Genomic DNA, 23,087 nt, shown 5'->3' on the forward strand with positions numbered 1-23,087 from the left:
TCACCTTAGGTCCGGTCGTCACGTGCCTCTCAGTAGTAGTAGGCATGCATCAACGTAAAACTCCGTCTTCGAGAGCCCGCTTCTCTGATGAGAAGAAGCACCTGCAACCGATCCCCATGAAGAGGAGGCGATGATCGACGAGAGCTGGTCTGGAGAACGGTGCAGCTGCGGGTGATGGAGCAGCGCTGTGGGTGATGGCCTGGACATTTTTGACAGCTTCTGTTTGTTGGTCTCGACTTTCCCAACAAAGTCAACGAAGCCATGACCCAAAATCCAGAGCTGAAGCTGCGCTTCGAAGACGGGAGTCTTTTGGTCTAGCACGACCTGAAGTCGAGAAGGACACCCTAAGCCATAGTAGGTAGCAAATGGCGGAATACCACAACATAACATGGTGTGTACACCATCAACTGGCAAGCCGAGCCGCCACTCTTTGGGCTGTTCTGCACTTAGATAACTGTGCAGCTGCTGAACTCGCCGAAATGTGCTCGAGTGCTGCCGGTGCTAACGTCACCGGTCCGTGGTAACTGCCGGACGTAGACCGGGGACCCCACTCAGCGCACCTTAATCCACCCCTCCCCGGTCGTGCAGAGGTCGCGTGTTCTGCCGCAAGTCAGAAAAAAATGCGAAAGCTTTGACATGCTGACACGTGGATATTGGGATTCCAGGCGCTTCTTTAGTCGGGAACGATGTCAAGATGTGCGAGTGGATGTTGTCGGTCGTACCTTGTCACATTTCGTAGTCCGAGCTTGCATCACGTTACTGCTGTTACCGTTGAGACATGCAGTCACATCGAGGCTTGCTCTATCATGGTTGATCTGAAGAAGGACGCTCTTCACGGTTAGCGACTGCAAAGACCCCAGTAGAGCCTGCATGTCTCAGTGTGTCTGGCGGATGGCACCTGACGGAACGCATCGGGCATGAGTGCTGATAAGGCATGTGCAAACAGCGGAGCCCAAAGGACACAGATGCTGAATATGCCGCAACTTCCCGTCGAGCTGACAACATTAAACGCCTGCCCCATCGTCGATGGCGTTATCAACTGAGACGGATTTGTGAAAATTCAATTGCCAGTTTAATTGTGCAATGACAGGGCTTTGAGGTGTCGCGAGAACTTGTCCGTGTTGCAGTTCCTCAGGCCTATCGTGTATGCAATGAATCGAATCAGATTCTTGTTTCAGCGTGGTGAGGTCCGCTTTCCAGTGGCAGGACCGGGGGGTTTTTTTTGTTTCAAGACTTTGAGGTGGCGCTGAAGGTTTCAGGCCCTAGCTGGTCGCGGTGTTTGCCGTGTGGTCTGTATGCCTGGTGTTGGCAAGGCCGTGGGTTTAGGAGACTTCAGGATGAAATCCTTACGCCCACTTCGCGGACATGATGAGTATCTCAGGGTAGGGGTCGAATGATGCCAATGTGGTCCTCTTCTGAGCTCCGCCATGGCGAAGCATCGTACCCTAAGCCCCAAGTTGCACGCAGTAGGGGAAGCAGCGCTCTTCAAGCCTTTATGCGGCGACCAATGTGAGTCGGAGCACACGACACTCTCCTTCGAATACGTGACACATCCTGGTAAATCATGCCATCCATGTCTCCCTCGTAGGCCCGTCGTGGAAAGCGACCTCGATGCTTCGCAGGCTACCCGAACGAAGACGCCATGTGATATGTTGATAGTGCTCTGTCGCAGAGCTGAGCTGCATGTTACATCATCCCCAATCGGTGCATCAGCTCATCTGCTGTCATTGATACAGCAGACACGGCAACAGTGTTGCAAATCCGAGCAAGGCAGTCGGCTCTGGACCTGTTGAGAAGGAGTGGTTCGTTCGAATCATGCTCGAAGACTCGAAGCATATCCATGTGACAAGAACAAAGATATATATTCCTTGGTCGCACTGCAAGGTCCACCACACAGCTGGATGCAGCCTTGGGGCAAAGGACTCGGGACTCGGAGCAGTGGATACGGAGTACCGTAAGCGGACCCCTATACTGGATATAATTTTGGAGCCTCCGGGTTATTCGACGGAGACTTTACGTCCGCTCCCTGTTTCGAATCAATCAATGCATGAGGGTGACAGATTGATGCAGTCACTCATGTAAGGCCCTCTGATTATCGATATGAAACAGACCACTGCAATGCAGCTCGCAACGCCCATGTCGGGTGATGTGCTCACACAGAAGCCGATGCGAAAACAACCCGAACAAGGTGCAAATATCGTTGCCGACAGCTCTTTTCTTAGTCAGTGCCCGTTGAAGTCAGACCCTAACAAAGTTGCGACCGGTGGAAAGGACATTCGCGTCATAAAGCGAAAAGCAAGGCTCCGGACCCGGAAATGAGTTGTGTCACTTTAGCCGGCAACACATCAACAAGCGCAGTGCTTTAAGGTGCAGCAAACCATGACGGCCTCGAAAGTATGACTTCGCGACGGTCAGTCATGCCGACGTGTTCGGAGGTGAGTGCAGGGCATTTCCAGAGGGATGTCATGGTGCATGTATGACAAGTTGAAGCAATCGCAGGCGGAACTCGGTTTGTGCGTTTCGGAAAGCACCACCTAGTGTCGCAAGCCTCGTAAAAATCCAGCCTTGGCAGGCGTAAGGCCTCTCCTTCCTTCCCATGTCTCTGACGTGCCAAGAGTGTCTTGTCTGTTGGCGACTACTCGGAGCCTGAGTGTGTCGTCGGCCTTCGTGAATTCAAGCTGGGATCAAACATTTCAACGCTGAGGTGATTCCACGTCCGTGGAGCTTGGTGAAATCAGATTCGCGAGTCACTGGTGAGAGTTGAGGTATCGAGATGGGACTGTCACGAGCCTGTCCGCGCGAATGGGACCGGCCCGCCGCGTCTGTCTCTTTGATATCACCAAAAAAACATCGGGGCCACATGTTGAAGGTCTGTGCTTGAGCTAGTGAAGCATCATACACATCACGTTATCGACTGAGCAGTCCGTCGATATGGCTGAAGAGCAAGGCAATCGTGATGACAGGTGTCGACAAGGTGCAATGAAAGGTTGACGGCAAGATTAAAGCTACTGTGGTGACAGCTGATCAAAATAGAGCTGTGAATGGGATGTCGATCGACGGTTGACGTCTGAAGGGTTTTCAGCCTTGTTACTGACTCAACCACTATCCTGCAAAAGTATGTGCACAGGCCGTATCTTAATTGCTTACAACGTGGTGAGTGGACCAAGACCAGGTCCAACCTCAACTCACTGTCGCCTGACATTTCTAAAGCTTTAATTCAACCATACACTATGTGGTACATGAACCCAAATCTTGAAGCAAATCACCACCCAGAATATCAATCGCTCCAGCCCTGGTATCCTCGATTCCAAAGGCGAGGAACAAAGGGTCGTCGATGAAACCGTGGTATTTTTGGTCATGGCCCTTCCAACTCATGCTCGTAACATAAAACATTTCAGTGTGATCCTGAGGGATATCGTCAGGCCGACCCTCGTAGCGATTCGCATGGGTGTCTTTGGTCAACCGGCCCCGGCCGTGAATCCATATAGGTTTTGTAGAGATGGCGTAAAGGGCGAAAGGTGCCCTGCGCTGAAATAGCACCACATATGGCTCATAACGTGAATGAAAGTTGTAGTAAGATTTATGCTGGATAATCGTCATGATGAATGTATTGTCATCGGTAGGAACGCATTCATCGTCAGTCCGTTTGCAAAGCGTGATGGTGAGCGAGTTGGTCGCTTGATGAATTGACTCGGGCGCACCAGGCTCAATCTTTGGCAGGTATCTCGTTAAGCATGAGTTATCCTTACTTGCGACCTGCCGCGCCAAGTCAAGACCGACCGTTCCATCGGACATGGAGAGCTTGCCAAAGACACGCTCGACATGCAGCTCAGCATGCGCATATGACTCGCCCTGGGCATCCCAGAAGAGGAAGAAGTTCTTCTCCACATCGTGCTGAGGAGGTGGACGACCTACTTCGGTCGCATTGTAAAATGGCTGCGTCGAATCGCTGTAGCCAGGTTGAAAGTCTGATATCAGCATGCGTGCATCCTGAATCCAGAGGCCCATGCAGCCGTGATTGGATCGCGAGCCGTACATGATGTAGGGCGCATCAGGGCCATAAAACATGCGGGCATCATGTGGCCCCTGTAGTAATCCGAACATCGCAAGCCGTTCGGTTTCGCAATCGCCTCTAACTCCAGGTTGGACAGGCAGAATAGTTGGGGTTGCCGTGCACACCAAAGCATTGTCGACGAACTCCATGGCGCACGTTAGTTCATACAAGTCCCAATCGTCGACCCGCCGGAACTTCTCCTGTTGGGCAATGACCAACCATTGATCCTGCCTCGTAGGATGAGGCAGGATATTGGGGTTGTAAGCCAGTTTATCGCTGAACCGGAGAGGAAAGAACTTTCGATCCGGCGTCGTCAGGGAATACACCTGGCGATGATCGGGTCCAGGATCAAATTCATCATCATCATCATCGCCGTCAGGTAAGTCGCTTCCTGCGGGATCAAGTTGTTGATCCCCTTGGGCTTGAGGGACATCGGCAGGAGAATTGGTGTTGTTTTGATTGTGGTGTCCCACTACACCTTTTCCGTTGAACCCTGTCAGCAGGACAGATACAGGGTGGTATATGCCGTTCAAGTATAGCAATAAGAGGCATGCAAAGATAGATAGAAGGACGTAGGTGAAAGGAGCGGCCTTGTTCAAGGTAGAGGACGGCCTCGGAAACATGGTGCCAATAGCGTCCTTCTGAATAGTATCATGGTGTGAACGACAGCTGAAGACTCATCGACTCCGAGCTATCTCAGGTCGATTAACAATAAGGCAGCGACGATGTATATCACGAGAGAAGACAGGATCTGGCGATTCTGGCCATTGCAAAACTCCTCTTGACCGCGTATTAGGTTGGCACGAAGAGGACCCTGGTTTGTTTGGGGCTCCAAATCGGTCAAAGACTCAAAGTCAATCTTCTCCGAAAGTCCTCGATTAGCGCATCCTTTGGCCTCGCCCTGGTCACCAGGGTCTGCAACTGATGCATGACGAATCCAACTGGCAAGATCCGCTATCGGCGCCTGCGCCTCTGTACGACTTGATTTTGATCATGACTTGTCCAAACTGTACGAATAGCGAGCAACACGGACAATTTTTCTTGATGGGCTCCATGCCAATACCAGCCAGACCGCCGTCATCGTCCAAAGCTTCGTATTGTCCCCCATAACGCGTGCTAAAGGGCAATAGGCTGCGCTGAGGAGAAGAAATTGCTACTCTGTTCACTGGAAGAGAGGTTTTTCGACGGCACGGACCGTCGTCAAAGTTTTGCCGGCTGAGCCTGGCTCGTATCTTCAGCTTGGCGGGTGACATACGCTTGAGCACTGAACAGGAGGGATTCCCAAAAATTCACAATCAATATTACATACAGGTCTGGCTGTATGGCTGTCTATCCGAACGGGGATACCAAACACGAACAGTATTGTCCCAGTAGGGTCTCAGCACTCTTTTGCAATCAGATGATTTGCACTGATCAATGACTCGGCGCTCGACACTAGAGCCAACAGCACTCCATGTCTCCCTTTGTGGGACCAAGACATGGCGTTTAACACTTCGCGAACCACCGGCATGTTTCGCCTAATGAGACGCTATTGATGTCGCCACAGGACGTCCCTGCCAAGGGGTTCGTCGACACCAATGTTAAGTTACACCGTTATGGGCAAAGGTTCGTTGTTCTTTATTGCTGATGAGGCAAAAGTCTCGACTTTGGTCTTCAGTACGTGAATCTTAGGCTTTTACCTGAGTAATGAGAGTAAGTTCGGCAGCGCATGGCCTTATTATCGCAATCGAGACCGTGGTGGCGGCTCATCTGCCCGCTATCCGATGTTCGTGGCTCATCAACGATAGATTCATGGTTCTCTTAAAGGGAGATTAAGTGCCTCCCTGAGGCTGATCTAGGCCGAACATGATGCTCATGGACCCCTTTTCCTCCCTAGTGAAAGCTTTTCGACTCTCAGAGGCTCTTCTTCATCAGTTCGTGCGTTCACGACGAAATGCATCGCACCAGGTGTCCGATAGTGCTGCAAAATGAATCCGAATTTTGTCCAAAGAATTTTTGGTGCTAGTGTGCTGCTCCTGGTAGGAATATCGGTATACACCTACCACAAGAGCCCGGCCATCCGGACGCAGCTGGCTTTCCATTTTGATCTCGGCGTGGATCACGATGAGTCGTCGCTTTTCAATGCATCACTTCATCGCAAGCTCTACTCATCTTCGACATTGGACCGCAAATATTTTACCATAGACTTTGGCGACGATCAGACGTACAACCCATCTATCATCCCTCATCCCGCTGCGCAAGATATCTACATTGCCTCAGCGGTATGGATCCAGACATCCGGAGACACCTCCGTCAACAAGCAATTGGTGTGCAACGCCACTTTTGTTGACGGTGTATTGAAATGTTTCAGTGTGCCTTACGCCTTGGCTGTCGAGGCAACTGAGGGGCACTGCGAGGGTGACGAAGGCCTCTTCAACTTCGGAAAAGGCCCACGGGATCCGCGCGTCTTCTACGGTCTTGATGGACCATATATCATGTATGGATCTCTTGCCACTCGTAGCTGTCTTGGGTTATTTCTCCAAAACTTGGGCACGTTAGTTCCCGACTTCCAAGACACTCTTGAGGGAGGTCAGGAATTCTACAATGGCACCGAGTTGCAAAGACCTCCTCCCTACGCCTCGATGCAAAAGAACTGGTTCCTCTTTTGGGATGAACGAGGTCAGATCTACGTCCACCACGATATGTGGCCCGTGCGGAGTTTCGCACAACTCTCACCAGATGGCTCCATCGGTCCCAACCTAGCTCTTCTGTCCCAAGAACACGACGTGACATGTATGGCTGCTTACATGCCTCAACTTCCCGAGGAAGGGGAGAAGATACATCAAGCAACCAACTCTCTCATGATCACCCTTTGCAAACGCACGGATACCAAATGCTCTCCGACCGACGACAACACATTTATCATGACAATTCTCCATCACCAAACATGGTATAGTTGGCACGCTCAATATTATCCCCATGTCGTTCTTTTCAAGCGAACCGCTCCTTTTGAGCTCTACTCGATTTCTCGTAAATCTCTCTGGATCAACGGCAAGACTGATATTACCAACACCACTCAATCATTGGTGTTAGCCAAAGGCGCCGTGCCGAGTCCACCGCAAACCGAGCTGGTGTATATAACAAGCATGAGCTGGAAGTCTCCTGGTCAGCGCTATCACGGATACATTGACGATCCACTCTTTCTGTCTTTCGGAATCGAGGACGCGCGGTCTGCTGCAATCGATGTGGTTGCTGGCGATTTGTTGAAAGACTTTGGCTTGTGTGCAGATGTTGTCGGATGAATGCATCAATAGTCAACGCCACGATTGTGCCACCCATCCCAAAATGCATCCTCATTGTCCGGAGTGGTCGTGAGGAACAGCCACACCTTACCTGCCTAGGCGAGCGTCCCCTTCAAGGAATAAGATATCCCTGACTGTGCCATGTTAGGCCAATCTTGTGAAAATTAGCCGGAGCAAAGGTTTGGCAAGCAGTGGCAGACCCTCTTTCGGCCTACAATGATGGCACGTATGATCAGCTACCATCGCACTGGCCGACTGAACCTATCGTGTTCTGGCCTGCCGCAAGTTCAGGAATGCTGAGGCTCTATTTTCCACCGCAGACATACTGCACCAGCAACGGAGTGACGAGGGATAATCGTACGCGGATTGCTCTACAGTTTCACCCAAAGCAGCTTGTGGCTAGAGAGTTTATCGGCAGAGCGCAATATATACATGATATGGCCTCGGTACATGGCTGGTAATCGCCTTAGGCTTCTGGCTACCTGGCGCATCGAAGCGCGCAATACGGGAGATTTGTCGAGATTCGCATGACTTCGCATGGCTAAGGGCAAGGTTAAATCGATGAAGGCTCAAGCTGATCTGATGAAATGAGTACTCCGTGAAGTGGCCAGGGGTGGACGACTGGCTGTCGACGTCTAATTGTAGGAAGCATAACCTTTGGGAGTCGATTTCAAAGTAGTACAGACAGATGCAGGCAGTGTCCGCCAAGAATCGAAGATGGCATTGACATGTTCGAGAGCGATGCCGATGCAAAGGTCCAGAATATAATACAACCATGGAACTGAGCACCAGGAGCGGACGGGCTGTATGGCACACGCCCATGGCTGACCTGACTGATGTTTCAATGCGGACCTGCTATGTGATATCCATGCGGTCTCCGCCAGTCTGCGGCTTTTCCTTCTGCACACTGTCCTTGACTCCCTCCAGGAAAACTTCAACAGCTTCACCACCTCCTAGGGGAACACCACCACGCCGCATATAGCCACCATTTCGTACCGGGATATTGAGAGCTTCACTGATACTTGGGAGACCACCATCCCGTAACGCAATGGTGAGACTAGCAAGACTCTGTGAGAACTGTGGAGAACGCATGACCCGACGCAAGATGTCCTTCTTCTGATCCAGGCTCAAAGCTTGCTCAGCTGCTTCGATCGAGACATGATCCGTGTTCAACGCGGACATATCGTCTCCTTCTTGTGCTAAAGTCACCAGTGCAGGTGGAAGATACTGCAGTAGTTGATCAACAAGGTTGCCGTCGGCAGACTCGATCCAAGGTATCGTCGATGCTGGTGTAAGCAATTCGGCAAGGGTCGTGAACACTCTGTCTTGTGGAGCTGCTTGACGGTTCTGGTCCTGATTGCCTCCTATTGACCGAATGAAGTTCTGAATTATATCATTGGTATTGGTGTCCAGTCCAGCAGGCCTGCCGTATGGTCAGAAGGCCATCAGGCATTTCATATAACACACGATGTGGATGTATTACCTACGCTCTTCCGCCGTCTGCTCCGCCCTCCCTTGACTCGGCGCCCTCCTCACGAAAGTCACCGCCAGTAGCATCAGGTCCTGCTCCCGGACCACCTGTTGATGGGCGGTTGACATCGTGACTCGTGCCCTCAACGTCTTCCATTTGTTCATCATCATCGTCCGGGCCACCTTGATCTTTGGGCAGTTCTGCCATTTCTTGTTGGACATCCACGTCTTGACCCTGTAGCAGGGTATTCACGATCTCTCCTAGTTTCAGATCTCTTGGACTGAACCATGACAGATCATCTTGGGGATGCTGACTGCGTGACTGGAGCCAGAAGAGGTGACGTTGTGAGCTAGAAGAGAACTTGAGTACATATATTCTTCCTGTCGTCGGGCTTTTGTGATTTGAGGCATTCTCGGTTGTCTTGCCGTGGTAGGGGGTGAATGTGCCATCGGTCGCTAGCATCAACAGATCCAACTCAGGGCTGTCGACTGGGGCTGTTCTCGGCCGCCAACACAGGTGCAGCAGCTCATCTTCATCGTAGAGGTAGAGGTATCCGGGAGTTGGGAGTGGCTTGACCTTCGGAGGCGAGGAACTGGACTGGGCTTGGGTTAGCACTGTCTATCTTGATAGAGATCGCCCGGCTGCCGAAGGCGCAAGAGCAAGACTTACGTCGAGCTCGCAGAGCCCTGCCTTGAAAGTGATTATTGGTTGGATCGACATTGCTGAAGGATTTAAGGGAGTGGCAGAGAGGTAGGGCGACTGAGTGAAGCCTGGACTGTCGTGGATGTCGTCGAGACTTGCTGCTCGATCTTCGATGACTGTGGAAAGTCGGTGGGGAATGGTCACTTTGTACGGAGTTATACTGTACAACTGTCTAGACGATTGTTTTCGCAAGCAATGGAAGCCTTGCGTGCAAACGGTGCAAATTGTGTAAACGGTACAAATCACAATTAGTGGAGGTTTCGACGTGTCAATCATCAAGGCCGTATAGACAGATCACGTGGTACGTCGGTCCCTGTTCCCTTTTTGGGGCCGATTTTGCCAAGCACTGTGATTTTGAATCCCGCACATGGAAACTGCGATCGCTGTTACTTGATATCCCGCAGGTCCAGGTCACTCAACAACCACTTTGCCAGCCTGCAAACAATTCCCTTTCAATTCTTTCAGCACCCGTCGCCAACATGAGCTCGTCCGAGGCCACCACCAAGCAGTTCGGAAAGGGCGAACGCTCAGTGCCTGCCGCTTCGTCTCGTGCGAAGAGATGGTACCCTGCTGAGGATACGAAGGCACCAAGGAAGGTCAGTCAATCACGATGGAATTATCGCAGAACCATCATGGCGATGATCGAATCTACGGAAACTGACCCTTGAACAGGCGAGAAAGACACTCCATCCTTCCAAGTACCGGGCCACTCTCCAACCTGGCGCCGTCCTCATCCTCCTTGCTGGTCGCTTCAGAGGCAAGCGTGTCGTCCTTCTCAAGCACTTGAAGGAAGGCGCCTTGCTTGTGACCGGTCCCTTCAAGATTAACGGAGTGCCCCTACGACGAGTAAACTCCCGATATGTTATCGCAACCTCCACCAAAGTCGACATCAGCGGTCTCGACGAATCGACGTTAGACAAGGTCGGCAAAGCCGAATACTTCAGCCGGGAGAAGAAGAGTAAGAAGCAGAAGGGAGAGGATGCTTTCATCAAGCAGGGCGAGAAGCCTGAGGTATGAACTACTCGTACTTGAACCGGAACGATGGAAGACTGACAAACTCGTAGAAGAAGCAACCCACCTCTGAACGTGCATCCGACCAGAAGACCATCGACAAGCCCCTTCTTTCCGCCATCAAGAACGAGGAATTCCTCGCCAGCTATTTGCGATCCAGCTTCAGCCTCAGACACGGCCAAAAGCCACACGAGATGGTCTTTTAAGCAACTCAATTACCCACTGGGAAGTGGAATGAACAGACGTGGATCGGAGAGATGTGAAGAGATGTCGGAGTGGAGTGCGATAGATGGGCGTTCGTTGTGTGCTTGCGTGCCGACTTTCAAGCACTTCTTATTTCCGCAAGGACCATGTGATGGGACCGCGGCATGATGACCATGAGAGGAAGTACCATGGACTATGCTACGCCGGGCTGTTCATGTGAATAAAGCCAGGACCGAGGGCAAACTCAGAGATGATTCCAGAAAATAATGGCTCGAGTCAGTTTTCGAGATCCTCGCAAGCCTAGACCAAATGATAAACCGACATGAAATCTCCAACGCGGTTATTGTTCCTCAGAGCTGGTGCTGTTAATGCTAACCACAATGACGATCAGGCACGTTGAACTCATGTCCTCACAGACACACCCACGAAAAGCACAAACGCTGCCTGAGGTTGTTCGACTCAAAGACAGCATGGATCTATCGTCCTCCGAAGATGTGGGCAGAAATGGTTCATGTGGAAATGACATCTCGACAAAAGTGTTTCCATTTCGTTCCGTGCGCCAAACTATCAAACTATTCCATGGGGTATCCAACCTTTGACTATCGCTCACTGTTGAATGTCACCAAGCATAAGTACATGACTTGAGAAAATGACTCAAGAATATCCCAGAAGCACCGTTGCACCAAAACTCGCCGCCGAGCACACGCGCGAAATGGCCTAAAACAGTCCTCCCTTTCGGGATCGTCCACCGCCGGAGACTCAGCTGTCGCTCCGCTTTCTCGTCCGTCTCCTCGTCCCGGGACTCTTCGCCTCTTCAACCTTCCCCGTGACCCTCTTCCTGGCTCGGTCCTTCATCTTGTCTACTCGTGCGGGCACTTCATGCTTCTCCGCCTCCATGGTCACATCCTCGACCACATCGGCGCCCACGCTGGTTCCCATGACCCAATCGATGAGTCCCCATGGACCGTAGTTGCCTTTCCCATCACAGAGGACATGTGTGTCAGTCCGACGAGCGATACCACCGAGGATAAAATTTGTCGGTACTGTCGAGTATCCGCTATAGGCGAATGTCTCTTCCAAGGAGACGAGTACCAGATATAGGACATAGGTAAGCAGATGAAAGCGAAAAAGGACAGCCGGGAGGTATGTCGGCAGGAAGGAGCGTGCGAGGTACGCAAGCGGGTGGTCGTAGCTGCCAGCGAGGGGAAACGGCGTGGAGAGTGAATGGTACCATTCCCGATGCGCGCGGGACAGCGTATTATCGGACTCGTGCAGGGTGTATCGATGAAAGACGTATGCGATGAGTTCGCGAAGAAGGTAGCCCCGCACCAAGTCTTTGAGAATGCCGAAGGGCATCGGAAGCGTTGTGGTAACGCGCAGCGCGGAGCGGATGACGAGGACGCGCGTGAAGAGGAGCTCCACCAGCGCCTGGATCGTTACGCCCAAGAGGACGTTGAGAACGGACCAGCCCAGCACGCGGAGCATGCGAATGGTGCGTTGTCGGCTGGCATTCTTGAACGGCAGGGCCGCGTCGCCCAAGGTCTTGAAGTGTTCTGCTGCCGAAGGAAGTGCGGCGTCGAAGAAGAGGAAGAAGGCTGACGGCGCGATATAGAATAGCACCCGGACTGCGAGAGTTGCGACGATTTCGACTCGTAGCGGTGAATGCGAGAGGACGAGCGTTGACCAGGTCAGATAGAAGAACAACAGGTTCAACGAGGTCGAGTATGAGGAGAATGTTGGGATTAGGAGGAAGCTCAGCATCGGCAGATTCGTCAGTCCGCTTAGAATTGTGCTTGCTGTGCCGAATGTCGAGGAGAAGGGGGCGGTCGCATAATTGTAGATTGTCGAGACATAGGATGGCGGTGGAGGGCAGGCGAGCGCATTTGGAAGATAAGACGACAGAGATTGCGGGAGATAACAGGCTGGATTATATGAAGACATTGACGCGAAGATCAGCGCAGGGCCTTGCTTGTGCCTGGATAACGAAGACGAGAACCGAGGCCTGCTGCGAGTGCATGTAACATCGTAAGCATGGCTGTTCGAGGACAAAGATCAGGCTACGGAGAGAGATGGCTGGGTTGTTGATTGATCCCAATTCAGATTGGGCCGACGTCACACTCCCGCTTTATCTGATAGTATGGATAACGATCATGTGATGCCAATCGGAGTAAGAGCAGCCCCATTCGTCAGCAGAATTGCTCGACATTGCCATACAGACGTACCACGACCCAAGCTGTACCTACTGCCGGTGTCTTGTCCAAATCGCTGCCATCCTCCAGGGACAATTGCAAAGACATAGCGACTCGCGTCAACCCAAGACCCGGCTCGCACGTGTAAAGGAGGGTCAGCCGCCAGAATCATCGTGATGTGCTGCTTTGTAGCATTCATGGTCGAGAGGATTTCGAGATCTTCCATCATTATGCTTGCACTGGTGGTGCGAATGTCTTTTCCGAACGAAGTTCTTTGCTTCGTCGTAACGACCAGTGGCTGGACATGACCAACGAGCGTAGTGAGCCTATCAAGTCATATCCACCTCCACACCAGCACACCAGACCTTCTTGATTGACCGAGTGTGTCTGATGTCCTCGATTGGGTCTGCGTCAAGCAGGACGAGGTCCGCGCGTTTGCCGATCTCAATGGTGCCCCTGTCGGTAAGACCAAAGTGTTTCGCTGGAAGCAAGCTTGCAGCTTGCAGCACTTCTACAGTCGACAAGCCCGCGTCAACAAGTAGTTCGAACTCGTGGTGCAGTGAATCACCATGTTTCACGGTGAAAGGGGAAGAATCCTCCTTGTGGGCGTCGGTCCCAGCGATGATGGTCACACCATTCCGGTGCAGGGCCACCACCGACTCTCGAGCATTTTTGTATTCCCGTTTGCCGGTTCGAGGAGCGTTGCGTTTAGCCTTTACAATGTCCAAGATTACCCAGGGGCGCGAGAACATCTTCAGAAGAGCTGGCAAGGCCGATGCACCAGTAGTGGCCTCCATCATGGTTAGAGTTGGAACGCATATGCGACCGTCTTCCACCATGCGAGCGCAATCTTCGTCGTTGAGTGCTTGATCACATGGGCAGTGAGTGACAATGTCGACTCCAGCATCCTGAGCCATCTTGAAAGGATGGTAGTCAGCGGCATGCGCGACTACTAATTTGCCCATCTTATGTGCTTCGATAACAACCGCGTCCATAACAGCCTGGTCGGGACCCGGTATGTCCGCGACGATCTTGATATAGTCGACATTCTCAGCCAGACGGTCTTGACGAATCGATGTGCTTGCTCGGGTTTCGTGAGCAAACACTCGGCAGGGACTGGAAGTATGGCGCTATGGATGCTGCCTAGTGAGGTTGCAGCTTTTCCTGCTGTTTTGAAGTCGGTAACGCCCGTGAGACCACGAAGACTGTCAATGGTTGATTGTGACCATGTAGCCATGTCCAGTGCTGTTGTGACACCGTATCGAGCCATGTCTCGCTGCTCGGCTTCTGTACAGAGGTGAATATGAGCATCGATGAAACCAGGCATCAGTATGCCATTTTCACCATCGAATACATCGGCACCATCCGTGGCCTCAGATATCAGGCCATTATCGATATGAATGGTCGTGGGCGTACCAACGCTCTTTCCATCAAATACCCTGACATTGTTGATAGCTACCTTTTGCGGTTGGGAATCACGGCATGCCATTGAGTCAGATAATGGAGATAATACTAGGAGGATAAGTACATGGTCTCTGCCTGAACGGGGAATGTCTCGACTTCATCTGTTGTATTGACTTGTAAACCTGCAGCCTGTAGGACTCGAAGTGGGACGCAATCCGAGGTTGCTGGACGATCTTCTACCCAATTGCGGGACATTTCTTTCGCGAAAGTCGGCTTTGCACGTGTATGATTTTCGGGCGAAGACAACTCATCGCGCGACAATGTTAGACTCTATGACAGGGGAGATGACGGTTTCACCCAGCACAGACGAAAGCCTAGAAAGGACACAAGAGCAATACCGTAATAAAGATGCCGGAAGCATTTCAATCCGCGGGCAGCACCCCAGTTGATGAGCATCTATCAATACAGGAAGCACGAGATCGCCTGTAATTCCAGCACACCTCATCCAACATCGACAAGACAAGCTTCCACCTGCCTGTCTGAATTTGCTGAGGTTGCCGCGGGAGCCGACGAGCGCTGGTCCGCATCCCAGTTGAAGAAGGCACGATCGGACCAAATGGAGTTGTTTCATAAGTACAGCGGCGTCCGCGAGAACCGATTGAATCGAGTAGCAACGCCGAATAAGTGTTTATCATGGATGATGCTGCCCCATTCCCTGCACATATGTACAATATTTGAGCAAACCCCATGAGCTCTCTTCGTTGTCTGCTGTTCTAAACAATACTTTCATGTGCCCGTCATGTTGGGAACTTCTCAGTAACCTTCCTTTCCCCATTTATTTAATTTGTCATGGATGTCCTGGAGAGATCGGTCAGTTGCTAGTCGCAGAGTTAACACAATCCCATACCTTGGGCAGAGTAACGTTCGGCACAACGACGACGTTCAAAGCACTCGGGGCATTCTTAGGTGCCTGGCTGGTATCTCCCTTGGGGTGATATTGGTATTTGAAATGCTTGGACTCGTCTTCGTGATCGTGGTCGACTTGCCAGGGCATCGAGCTGTTAGCGACAGAAACCTCGGCTTCCGAGACTGCGGAGGTGGGTTTGCGGCCAAAGTAGAATCCTGCGATAGAGAAGGCACCACACATGACCGCTGCGAGGATCTGCCCACAGTCAAAATTTGATCAGCTATATAAGCGTGACAACGGGACGTACATAAAGCTCGGGATCTCGTCTTGGTGCCTTCTTCAAAGAATTGTTCCCTGAACCAGCCTCAACAGCCGAAGCTGCACGGCGTGTGAGGGTCGGAGCAAAAGCTGCGCGACGTGCTAGGGTTGCAGCAAAAGCCATCGTGAGGATTTCGAGAGGACGTGGTGGCCGGTAATGGTGGTTCAAAGTGTTGTTGAAATGCAGGTGGTGTGAGTGATCGATTAATTGCACAATGAGGTCGCACCTGCAGGTTCTGCCCAGATTGAGCTTAGTGTTCACACGTGATTCTTTTCTTCGCTCGCTCCATGAGACTGAGACGCCTACTAACGTGCCCCCCAACTACCCAGTTTTAACTATTACTAAGGTCTGGCGGCACCCCGGAGATGACATAAATGATTGTCCGTGGTGCCCGGAAAGTGACGCATTCCAATTGGTTCAGGCAGTCACTAGACCCCTAACGTCTACTAGTAGACTGTGTAGAGTTGCGTACCTGTTTCCTTCATTTCGTCTTTCGCGACAGCCTCACTTTGATTGCTTCATGCTTCACCTCTGCCGTTATGGCTGATCCCCTCATTCCAGACTTGTTACTGCGCCCTTGATATCGGGACGTCTTTTCCGGTTGCTTGTTCTTCTTGACCGTCAATTCTTCAGCAATTCACTTGGACTGTTTACGCTTCATGAATTTGTAAACCTAATTTCACAGTCTCCAGATCCTGCGGCATCAACCCTGTCATACACTCTTTCGATATGCACCTGACGTCGCACGGCTGACGCGAATCTGCTGTACTTGCTAGACCTACTGAAGGCGATCAAATGGCTGCAAGACCAATGACTGCGCGCAGCGAAATATCGTCCGCCATATCCGACGATGGCTTCAGCTCGCGACCGCAGTCAGGCGTCAACCCTCTTCCAGCACTACCGAACCCTCCCACTTCGCAACATGGCTATGCTCACCTAAGGGGCATAACACAACCGGCAAACCGTTCAGCCAGGAGTAATCCTGCGCCACCCAGCACGGCCGGTTCAAGTAGACCGCAAAGCCCCGTCAGTCAGGGCAGTCGCACTCATGTACCGTCCTTGACTGCACAAGGCTTCTTCAGGCCGATGAGCTCTCAAGAATTGCAGGCGCAACGTCTAAAAAACTCATTAGGGACAAGAAACATGCAGACCCCGGCACCAATCCCCGATACAGATCACGAGGAAGACGCCCGAAGCGATGCTCGGAGCCTTGCGTCCAGTAGACAGGGACCCTTCTACGCAATGCCGAAGAACCACCGTCCAGCGCCGTCTATCACAACAGAGTATACTCAATCAGAGGCGCCCGAGACCGTTGATGCGCCACACCCAGACTTTGCTTCACACCACGAGGGAGAGACCGAGCTCGTACCTGAGCCTAATGCGCAGGGTCAACAACGCCCTGCTCGACTCAATATAGCGAGCACTCTCAAAGTGGGTGATACTCCACAAAGATCACCGCTCTCGCTCCGGTCAGGGTTTAGTCTAGGAAACAAGCACCGCTCAGAAGGTGGTCACCAACCTCTCTCTTCGAATACCACATCACCACAATTTTCTCCCAACCAAGATGTACAAGTGGCTAAGAAAAGCGCCCTGGGCAAGAATCATGAATACTTCGAGGGCAACACGATATTCTGGTGGGGTGGGCGACTGCAGAATGCTCGGGATCGGCCCATCAACGTGGTCACTGGTGCGATCGTAGTCCTTCCAGCGATTCTATTTTTCGTGTTTTCGTGAGTAATGCTTCTTGAGATGCATCTGGCCCCTGACTTACGATCAAGCAGAGCCTCATGGTTATGGCACCATGTATCGCCGGCGATACCCATCATCTTCGCTTATCTCTTTTTCGTTTGTTTTTCCTCCTTCGTTCATGCATCGCTCGTCGACCCTGGGGTGAGACCTGAATCGAACAGAACTATGGGACTTGTGCTGACGGACCCAGATTTTCCCTCGAAACCTACATGCATTTCCACCCACCGCGGACGATGATCCGTTGACCCTAGGATGGCCTACCAACGACTGGGTCATGGTCAAACTGGCCACATCAACCACAGCCGCCATGGATGTTCCAGTCAAGTATTGCAAGACCTGCAATATCTGGCGTCCAGCACGGTGCTATCATTGCCGAGTTTGTGATAACTGCGTCGAAACTCTGGACCATCACTGCGTATGGATCAACAATTGCGTGGGAAGACGCAACTATCGCTACTTTTTCACCTTCGTTAGCACAGCCACAGTCCTGGGTCTCTTTCTGGCATTTGCTTCTCTAGGGCAAGTGATTGCCTACCATAAACAGAGGCATGTGTCGTTTTCAACCGCCATCAACAGAAACCGGGTACCGTTCGCCATGTTCATCTATGGGCTGTTGGCGTCTGGGTATCCATGTGCATTGTGGATATACCACATGTTACTTGTTGGCAAGGGCGAGACAACCAGAGAATATCTTGCATCTCGCAGGTTTCCAAAAGCCGAACGGCATCGACCTTTCACCCAGGGCAACTTTTTCAAGAATTGGATTGCTGTTCTGGCCCGACCAAAACCCCCAACATACCTCCATTTCAAGAAGCGATATGAAGAAGGGGATCAGCGCTTTGGCACAAGGAAAGGACAAAGACAAGCCAAGTTGAATGGCGAGACGCAGAATGGAGGTATGGAGATGAAGCCAGTGCAAGGAACTCAGAAGTCGTTTGAGGGGCCGACAGGAAATATCCAAAAGACAGAGACCTCTGCAAGATGAGTGTACGATACTAGGCTTAATTAGAAGCACAATGTATATCAACCAGAGAACAATGGAGAACTGTTAATCCATAAATATCTTTCTGTGGTCTCTTCCTCTCACTCGAAAGACCAGATCTGGGTCAGCATCTTAAGGCCTCTTTGACCAGCAAAGCGTCACAGTGTTGGACCCGATCTGATAGTTGCCCAGGAGGGAATGTTTCAAAGCGGAATGTTGTCGTGTGTTTGGTCAATTTGCGGTCTGTTCACGCCGGGCCCCGTGGTCGTTGGTCGATGCGGCTGGAGACCCTCTTATAACTTCTTAGCTGCTTCGTACGCTTGCAACTTGATACATAAGGCTATCTCCCACATTTCAACCACTCTTTGTTTACAACCACGCATTTACAACCCTGCTTCACGCGTTCATGTTATTGCGATCCTTTTACTAGCCATTCCCGCACTTTCCCCAGCAGTTTACGCGGCTCATTCGGACTATTCGACGCGTCGACCTGCCCTTAAATTTACCTACTCAGTATGCCTCTCCGACAGAGCTTACTGAGTTTTTACAAGTCAAGAGCAGATAATGTTGAGACCAAGCCCATCGGCTCCATGAGTGGTCCTCCGCATATGGCGAGAACAGCCAGCTCGACGTCCTCCGAAACCGATCCAGACACCATCGTGGTACTTGCTCCCCTACCAACGCAGTTGCCAACCCCGTCCGAAAGCTCGTGTGACGTGTCTATCCTTGATGCTCAAGTGGTTCGAATGAACCAAGTGCCTAAAGGACGAGCACGACGCGTAAGTCAACGCGTGACAAGACGTGGCAGTCAGGATGTGCTTGTGACAAGCGCCGAGGATGAGAGTCTCAAAACCAGGACTGTAAGTGGGGAGACTCTGGTCAACATGGACAACGCAAGTCAGTCAACACTGGTCAAAGAAGGCATTGCTGCCCTGGACTTGCCGTGGAACATGAGCGAAGTATTCTCGAAAGGAAAGAAGGGCGTCTTGGACGACGAACGCGACACTGCAATGGAGGATACAGTACTCACAAATGATCCCGAAGATGAGGAAGAGCAACGTGTGCGAGAAGAGAGAGCCGAAGCGAAGAAAGCAAAAATGGAGGAGAACAACAAACTATGGAAGGAGAGACGCTTGACGGCAGAGAAAGAGGCCACCAGAAGATCTTTCCGCATGCCTGTCCTTGAGAGGGCTGGAGGGCTGGTTGCGAATATTGCCAGCACTGTATTGGGAAAGAGGAAAGACAGGGCTCCGGAGTCAAGAACCAGCACGAGGAAGACTATGGGCAGTATGGCATCAGAAGCTGTTCTTTCAGAGCCCAAGACGAAGAAACCACGTGTCAGCCAGGCCGGGTCTCTCCTACCCGAAGAATCACCTCAACCAAAAACCCTTCCACGACGACGGGAGAAGAAATGGCTCTCGACCGGGCTGTACGCAGGTCAACCAAGGATTTCGACCGAGAACAAGAACAAGCGCAAAAGCGTCGGAACCTCTGAGCCACCCAGAGAGAATAAAGCTCTGCCGCTGCCTATGTACGCTGGCGAGCGCCTTCTGAAGCAAGGCCGAGACTTTAAACTACCGTTTGATATCTTCTCTCCTCTGCCTTCTGGGCAGCCCAAACCGGATGAGTGGAAGAAAGTGAACAAGAACGTCTTTGTTGGCGACGCAGCTCAATTCTGGCGTGTGTCTAAGTTCGAAGAACACTCCAGCTGCATGTGTAAGCCTGAAAATGGCTGTGATCAGGATTGTATGAACCGTTATATGTTCTACGAGTGCGATGAACGGAATTGCAACCTCACGCCGGAGCAATGTGGCAATCGGCCATTTGAAGGGCTCAAGCAGCGAGTCAAGAAGGGTGGAAAATACAATGTTGGAGTGGAAGTCATCAAGACCGAAGACAGGGGTTATGGTGTACGCAGCAATCGGACCTTCGAACCCAACCAGGTCATCGTGGAGTATACAGGCGAGATCATCACACAGGAGGAATGCGAGAAGAGAATGCACACCATGTATAAGAAAAACGAGGTGGGTACTGCATGCAGCGGATTTCCGACTTTACTGACTGGCTACAGTGCTACTATCTCATGCTATTCGATCAAAACATGATTATCGATGCCACTCGCGGATCTATCGCACGATTCGTCAACCATTCGTGCGCTCCCAATTGTAGGATGGAGAAGTGGACCGTCAATGGCAAGCCTCGAATGGCACTCTTTGCTGGTGATCGTGGTATCATGACGGGTGAAGAACTGACCTATGACTACAATTTCGATCCATATTCTCAGAAGAACGTGCAGGCATGCAGATGTGGTGCCGACAACTGCCGTGGAGTCCTAGGACCACGATCAAAGGAGGAACGGAAACAGAAGAGTTCAGAGGAAGAGGTTAAGAAGAGCGGCAAACTTGCGGGAGCGAAAAGAAAGATCACCGAGGCGATAGAGGAAGGTGTGAGCCGCATCACCAAGAAGGCCAAGATTGCCGCGCCCAAAGCAAAGGTCTACAAGTCCACTGGCAACAGTCCAATTCAAGTTCGAAAGGTGAAGTTGATCAAGCAAGTCGTCAGTCGAAAAGGCAGCATGACAGCTCTTGGTGGTCTGACGAGGCAGCCTTCGAAGCTCGGGCGACTTGTTGCCACTGCTAAGAGCAAAACAATCAAAGCCAGAGTGGTATCTACGTCGTCTTCAAAGGCGTTGATCCCGAAAGAGAATCCGGCTGATAGACCCAAGGTGCCGGTTCGGTCATCCAGCTTGCGCGAGAAAGCATCGAGTGTCAGAAGTCGAGTTGTGAGGACTGTTCGTGGAGGTAATAGTGGGAAGGATAGGACGATCAGAACGGTGATGGACGAAGATGAGATACTGTGAACCAGGTACAGAGCATGCAGGGAACCTTTGAAGCAGACACCCTGGCGATGGCGCAAGAAGTCGCAGCTTGGAGGTTGTGGACGAAAATGTTATGGATGTCGTGCTGGGTTTGATTTCAGATTACTCCATCATTGAAGGAATGAGCAATGAAGAGGGTTACTACGTTGCCCCATGGGCGGACTTCTCCTGTTTCGTGGAGAAGCATCGGCACATCACAAGCATATACCACAACCAACCTTTATATCCATTTTCTTTCAGCCGACACCCCTCGTAATTCGCCCGCGACAATTAAACTCTGTTGAAGGCACGGCAGCGACTGTACAAAACATGGCTTCGTCAACTTCATCTTCATTCTCTTCTATCATTGACAAGTATCGACCCAAACTAGGACCGTACGAGGAGCTGTACAAGCACTGCCACGCCAATGGGGAGCTATCTACTCAGGAGAAGGAGACAGCAGCACTAATCACGTCGCGGCTCAAGGAGCTATCCAGCGAACTCGACATCAGAACCGGCATCGGTGGGCACGGGCAGATTGCCATTCTCAAGAATGGTCCAGGCAAGACCATTCTGCTTCGTGCAGATATCGACGCTCTTCCAATCCAAGAAAAGACTGGCCTGTCCTACGCAAGCACCAAAACCATGCTCGATACAGACGGCCAAGTCAAGCCTGTCATGCATGCCTGCGGTCACGACTTCCACATTACTTGTGGCCTTGCCGCGGCAGAGACCTTGATCGCCGCCCAATCGACCTGGTCAGGCACGATTATCTTCCTCTTCCAGCCAGCGGAAGAACGGGGCAGCGGTGCGCGAGCCATGGTCGACGACGGCCTCTACGACAAATCGAAGTACGCATGCCCGATCCCGGACGTCGTTCTGGGACACCATGTCTTTCCTCTTCAAGCGGGCAAAACCGCTACACGAGCTGGTCCCACCATGTCCGCAGCGGACAGTTTCAAGGTCACCATCTACGGCAGCGGCGGGCACGGGTCGATGCCACACAAGACGATCGACCCCGTGGTGATTGCAAGTCATATCGTGGTCCGACTTCAGACCATCGTGTCGCGGGAGGTTCCTCCCGACGAAACGGCCGTTGTGACCGTGGGCGCATTACAGGCCGGCAGCACGGAGAACGTCATCTCGGATGAAGCGGTGCTCAAGATCAACATCCGCACCTTCAGTACCGAGTGGCGCGATCACATCCTCGCATCGGTCAAACGGATCGTGGACGCGGAGTGTATGGCGGGACGGTCTCCCAAGGAGGCCACCATTGAGCCATCGTCGTCATTCCCGCTGACTGACAACGATCCAGAAGTGGTGGCCACGATCAACAAATCCTTTTCGGCCTACTTTGGCGACGAGCACGAGCCGAATCTCAAAAACGTACTGGGCAGTGAGGATTTTGGCATCCTGGGCTCAGCGGTCGATCGACCATATTGCTTCTGGTTTTTTGGCGGGCACGATAAGGACATGTATGAGGAGAAGGTGAAGAAGGGCGAAGAGCACAATATTCCTGTCAACCATAGTCCGTTCTTTGCGCCGGTCATCGAGCCGACCATAAAGACGGGAGTGGATGCTATGGTCGTCGCGGCGTTGAGTTATCTAGCAAAATGAACAGGAGATGACAACGCCTGTATTGACGATGACGATGAATGAATCAAAACGCATATGCTGAGGCTATGTCCACTTAATCTTCTATATGCTTGAGTGGTACGAGATCAGGAGGTGGTTGGTGTGAAAAGAACCGACTGTCAGATCGTCGTTTCGCAGGAATATTTATTTGCTTCTCTATCTTAATTTTGATACTACTCCCTCATTTCGACCACTCCCCTGGTCAATCGCACAGCTTCATCTTCTATACCGGGGGTTTCGATGAAATCTCACAGTGTCACCATGTAAGTCCCAGCCGCGAGTCCTGAAATGATGCCGGTATCGGCAAATGCTTTGAAATGCG

General features: G+C 51.7%; 10 protein-coding genes across 10 annotated transcripts; 5 read left to right on the top strand and 5 right to left on the bottom strand.

Annotated features, from left to right (window-relative positions):
* Positions 1 to 3,228: 3,228 nt before the first annotated feature.
* On the bottom strand, positions 3,229 to 4,677 carry EDD37DRAFT_659548 (uncharacterized protein; the record flags this gene model as incomplete). Its single annotated transcript, XM_062819045.1, has 2 exons — positions 3,229 to 4,380; positions 4,486 to 4,677. 2 exons carry the CDS (start codon positions 4,675 to 4,677, stop codon positions 3,229 to 3,231), a joined length of 1,344 nt encoding a protein of 447 aa, XP_062667071.1.
* Positions 4,678 to 6,021: 1,344 nt separating this feature from the next.
* Positions 6,022 to 7,335, top strand: EDD37DRAFT_653480 (uncharacterized protein; the record flags this gene model as incomplete). The annotated part of the gene is made up of 1 exon (XM_062818577.1): positions 6,022 to 7,335. The coding sequence occupies one exon, from the start codon at positions 6,022 to 6,024 to the stop codon at positions 7,333 to 7,335; it is 1,314 nt and encodes a 437-aa protein (XP_062667072.1).
* An 855-nt stretch (positions 7,336 to 8,190) lies between these two features.
* EDD37DRAFT_612631 (proteasome complex subunit Rpn13 ubiquitin receptor-domain-containing protein) lies at positions 8,191 to 9,526 on the bottom strand (the record flags this gene model as incomplete). The annotated part of the gene is made up of 3 exons (XM_062815374.1): positions 8,191 to 8,758; positions 8,823 to 9,403; positions 9,476 to 9,526. The coding sequence occupies 3 exons, from the start codon at positions 9,524 to 9,526 to the stop codon at positions 8,191 to 8,193; spliced, it is 1,200 nt and encodes a 399-aa protein (XP_062667073.1).
* A 461-nt stretch (positions 9,527 to 9,987) lies between these two features.
* On the top strand, positions 9,988 to 10,725 carry EDD37DRAFT_612632 (50S ribosomal protein L6e; the record flags this gene model as incomplete). Its single annotated transcript, XM_062815375.1, has 3 exons — positions 9,988 to 10,104; positions 10,181 to 10,519; positions 10,573 to 10,725. The coding sequence occupies 3 exons, from the start codon at positions 9,988 to 9,990 to the stop codon at positions 10,723 to 10,725; spliced, it is 609 nt and encodes a 202-aa protein (XP_062667074.1).
* Positions 10,726 to 11,482: 757 nt separating this feature from the next.
* On the bottom strand, positions 11,483 to 12,664 carry EDD37DRAFT_653483 (SulP family sulfate permease; the record flags this gene model as incomplete). Its single annotated transcript, XM_062818578.1, has 1 exon — positions 11,483 to 12,664. The coding sequence occupies one exon, from the start codon at positions 12,662 to 12,664 to the stop codon at positions 11,483 to 11,485; it is 1,182 nt and encodes a 393-aa protein (XP_062667075.1).
* Positions 12,665 to 13,241: 577 nt separating this feature from the next.
* On the bottom strand, positions 13,242 to 14,401 carry EDD37DRAFT_653484 (amidohydrolase; the record flags this gene model as incomplete). The annotated part of the gene is made up of 2 exons (XM_062818579.1): positions 13,242 to 13,975; positions 14,017 to 14,401. 2 exons carry the CDS (start codon positions 14,399 to 14,401, stop codon positions 13,242 to 13,244), a joined length of 1,119 nt encoding a protein of 372 aa, XP_062667076.1.
* A 728-nt stretch (positions 14,402 to 15,129) lies between these two features.
* On the bottom strand, positions 15,130 to 15,665 carry EDD37DRAFT_653485 (uncharacterized protein; the record flags this gene model as incomplete). The annotated part of the gene is made up of 3 exons (XM_062818580.1): positions 15,130 to 15,174; positions 15,224 to 15,478; positions 15,531 to 15,665. 3 exons carry the CDS (start codon positions 15,663 to 15,665, stop codon positions 15,130 to 15,132), a joined length of 435 nt encoding a protein of 144 aa, XP_062667077.1.
* Positions 15,666 to 15,943: 278 nt separating this feature from the next.
* Positions 15,944 to 18,344, top strand: EDD37DRAFT_639974 (DHHC palmitoyltransferase-domain-containing protein). The gene is made up of 3 exons (XM_062817206.1): positions 15,944 to 17,272; positions 17,324 to 17,432; positions 17,482 to 18,344. The coding sequence occupies exons 1-3, from the start codon at positions 16,338 to 16,340 to the stop codon at positions 18,274 to 18,276; spliced, it is 1,839 nt and encodes a 612-aa protein (XP_062667078.1). The 5' UTR covers positions 15,944 to 16,337; the 3' UTR covers positions 18,277 to 18,344.
* Positions 18,345 to 18,595: 251 nt separating this feature from the next.
* On the top strand, positions 18,596 to 21,376 carry EDD37DRAFT_639976 (histone-lysine N-methyltransferase ASH1L). Its single transcript, XM_062817207.1, has 2 exons — positions 18,596 to 20,297; positions 20,345 to 21,376. Exons 1-2 carry the CDS (start codon positions 18,789 to 18,791, stop codon positions 21,131 to 21,133), a joined length of 2,298 nt encoding a protein of 765 aa, XP_062667079.1. The 5' UTR covers positions 18,596 to 18,788; the 3' UTR covers positions 21,134 to 21,376.
* On the top strand, positions 21,377 to 23,026 carry EDD37DRAFT_639978 (hippurate hydrolase). The gene has a single exon (XM_062817208.1). It carries the CDS (start codon positions 21,461 to 21,463, stop codon positions 22,745 to 22,747), a length of 1,287 nt encoding a protein of 428 aa, XP_062667080.1. The 5' UTR covers positions 21,377 to 21,460; the 3' UTR covers positions 22,748 to 23,026.
* The last annotated feature ends 61 nt before the right edge of the window (positions 23,027 to 23,087 follow it).

The sequence above is a fragment of the Exophiala viscosa genome (genome assembly GCF_022695815.1).
Source record: "Exophiala viscosa unplaced genomic scaffold EDD37scaffold_11, whole genome shotgun sequence".
Classification (NCBI taxonomy): domain Eukaryota; kingdom Fungi; phylum Ascomycota; class Eurotiomycetes; order Chaetothyriales; family Herpotrichiellaceae; genus Exophiala; species Exophiala viscosa.

Excerpts from the sequence above, each read along its gene's own strand:
- EDD37DRAFT_639974 (XM_062817206.1), top strand. The coding sequence starts at position 16,338 with ATGGCTGCAAGACCAATGACTGCGCGCAGCGAAATATCGTCCGCCATA. Across the intron at positions 17,273-17,323 it reads ATTCTATTTTTCGTGTTTTC|AGCCTCATGGTTATGGCACC; the intron begins GTGAGTAATGCT and ends ACGATCAAGCAG. Across the intron at positions 17,433-17,481 it reads CATCGCTCGTCGACCCTGGG|ATTTTCCCTCGAAACCTACA; the intron begins GTGAGACCTGAA and ends TGACGGACCCAG.
- EDD37DRAFT_639976 (XM_062817207.1), top strand. The coding sequence starts at position 18,789 with ATGCCTCTCCGACAGAGCTTACTGAGTTTTTACAAGTCAAGAGCAGAT. Across the intron at positions 20,298-20,344 it reads CCATGTATAAGAAAAACGAG|TGCTACTATCTCATGCTATT; the intron begins GTGGGTACTGCA and ends GACTGGCTACAG.
- EDD37DRAFT_639978 (XM_062817208.1), top strand. The coding sequence starts at position 21,461 with ATGGCTTCGTCAACTTCATCTTCATTCTCTTCTATCATTGACAAGTAT.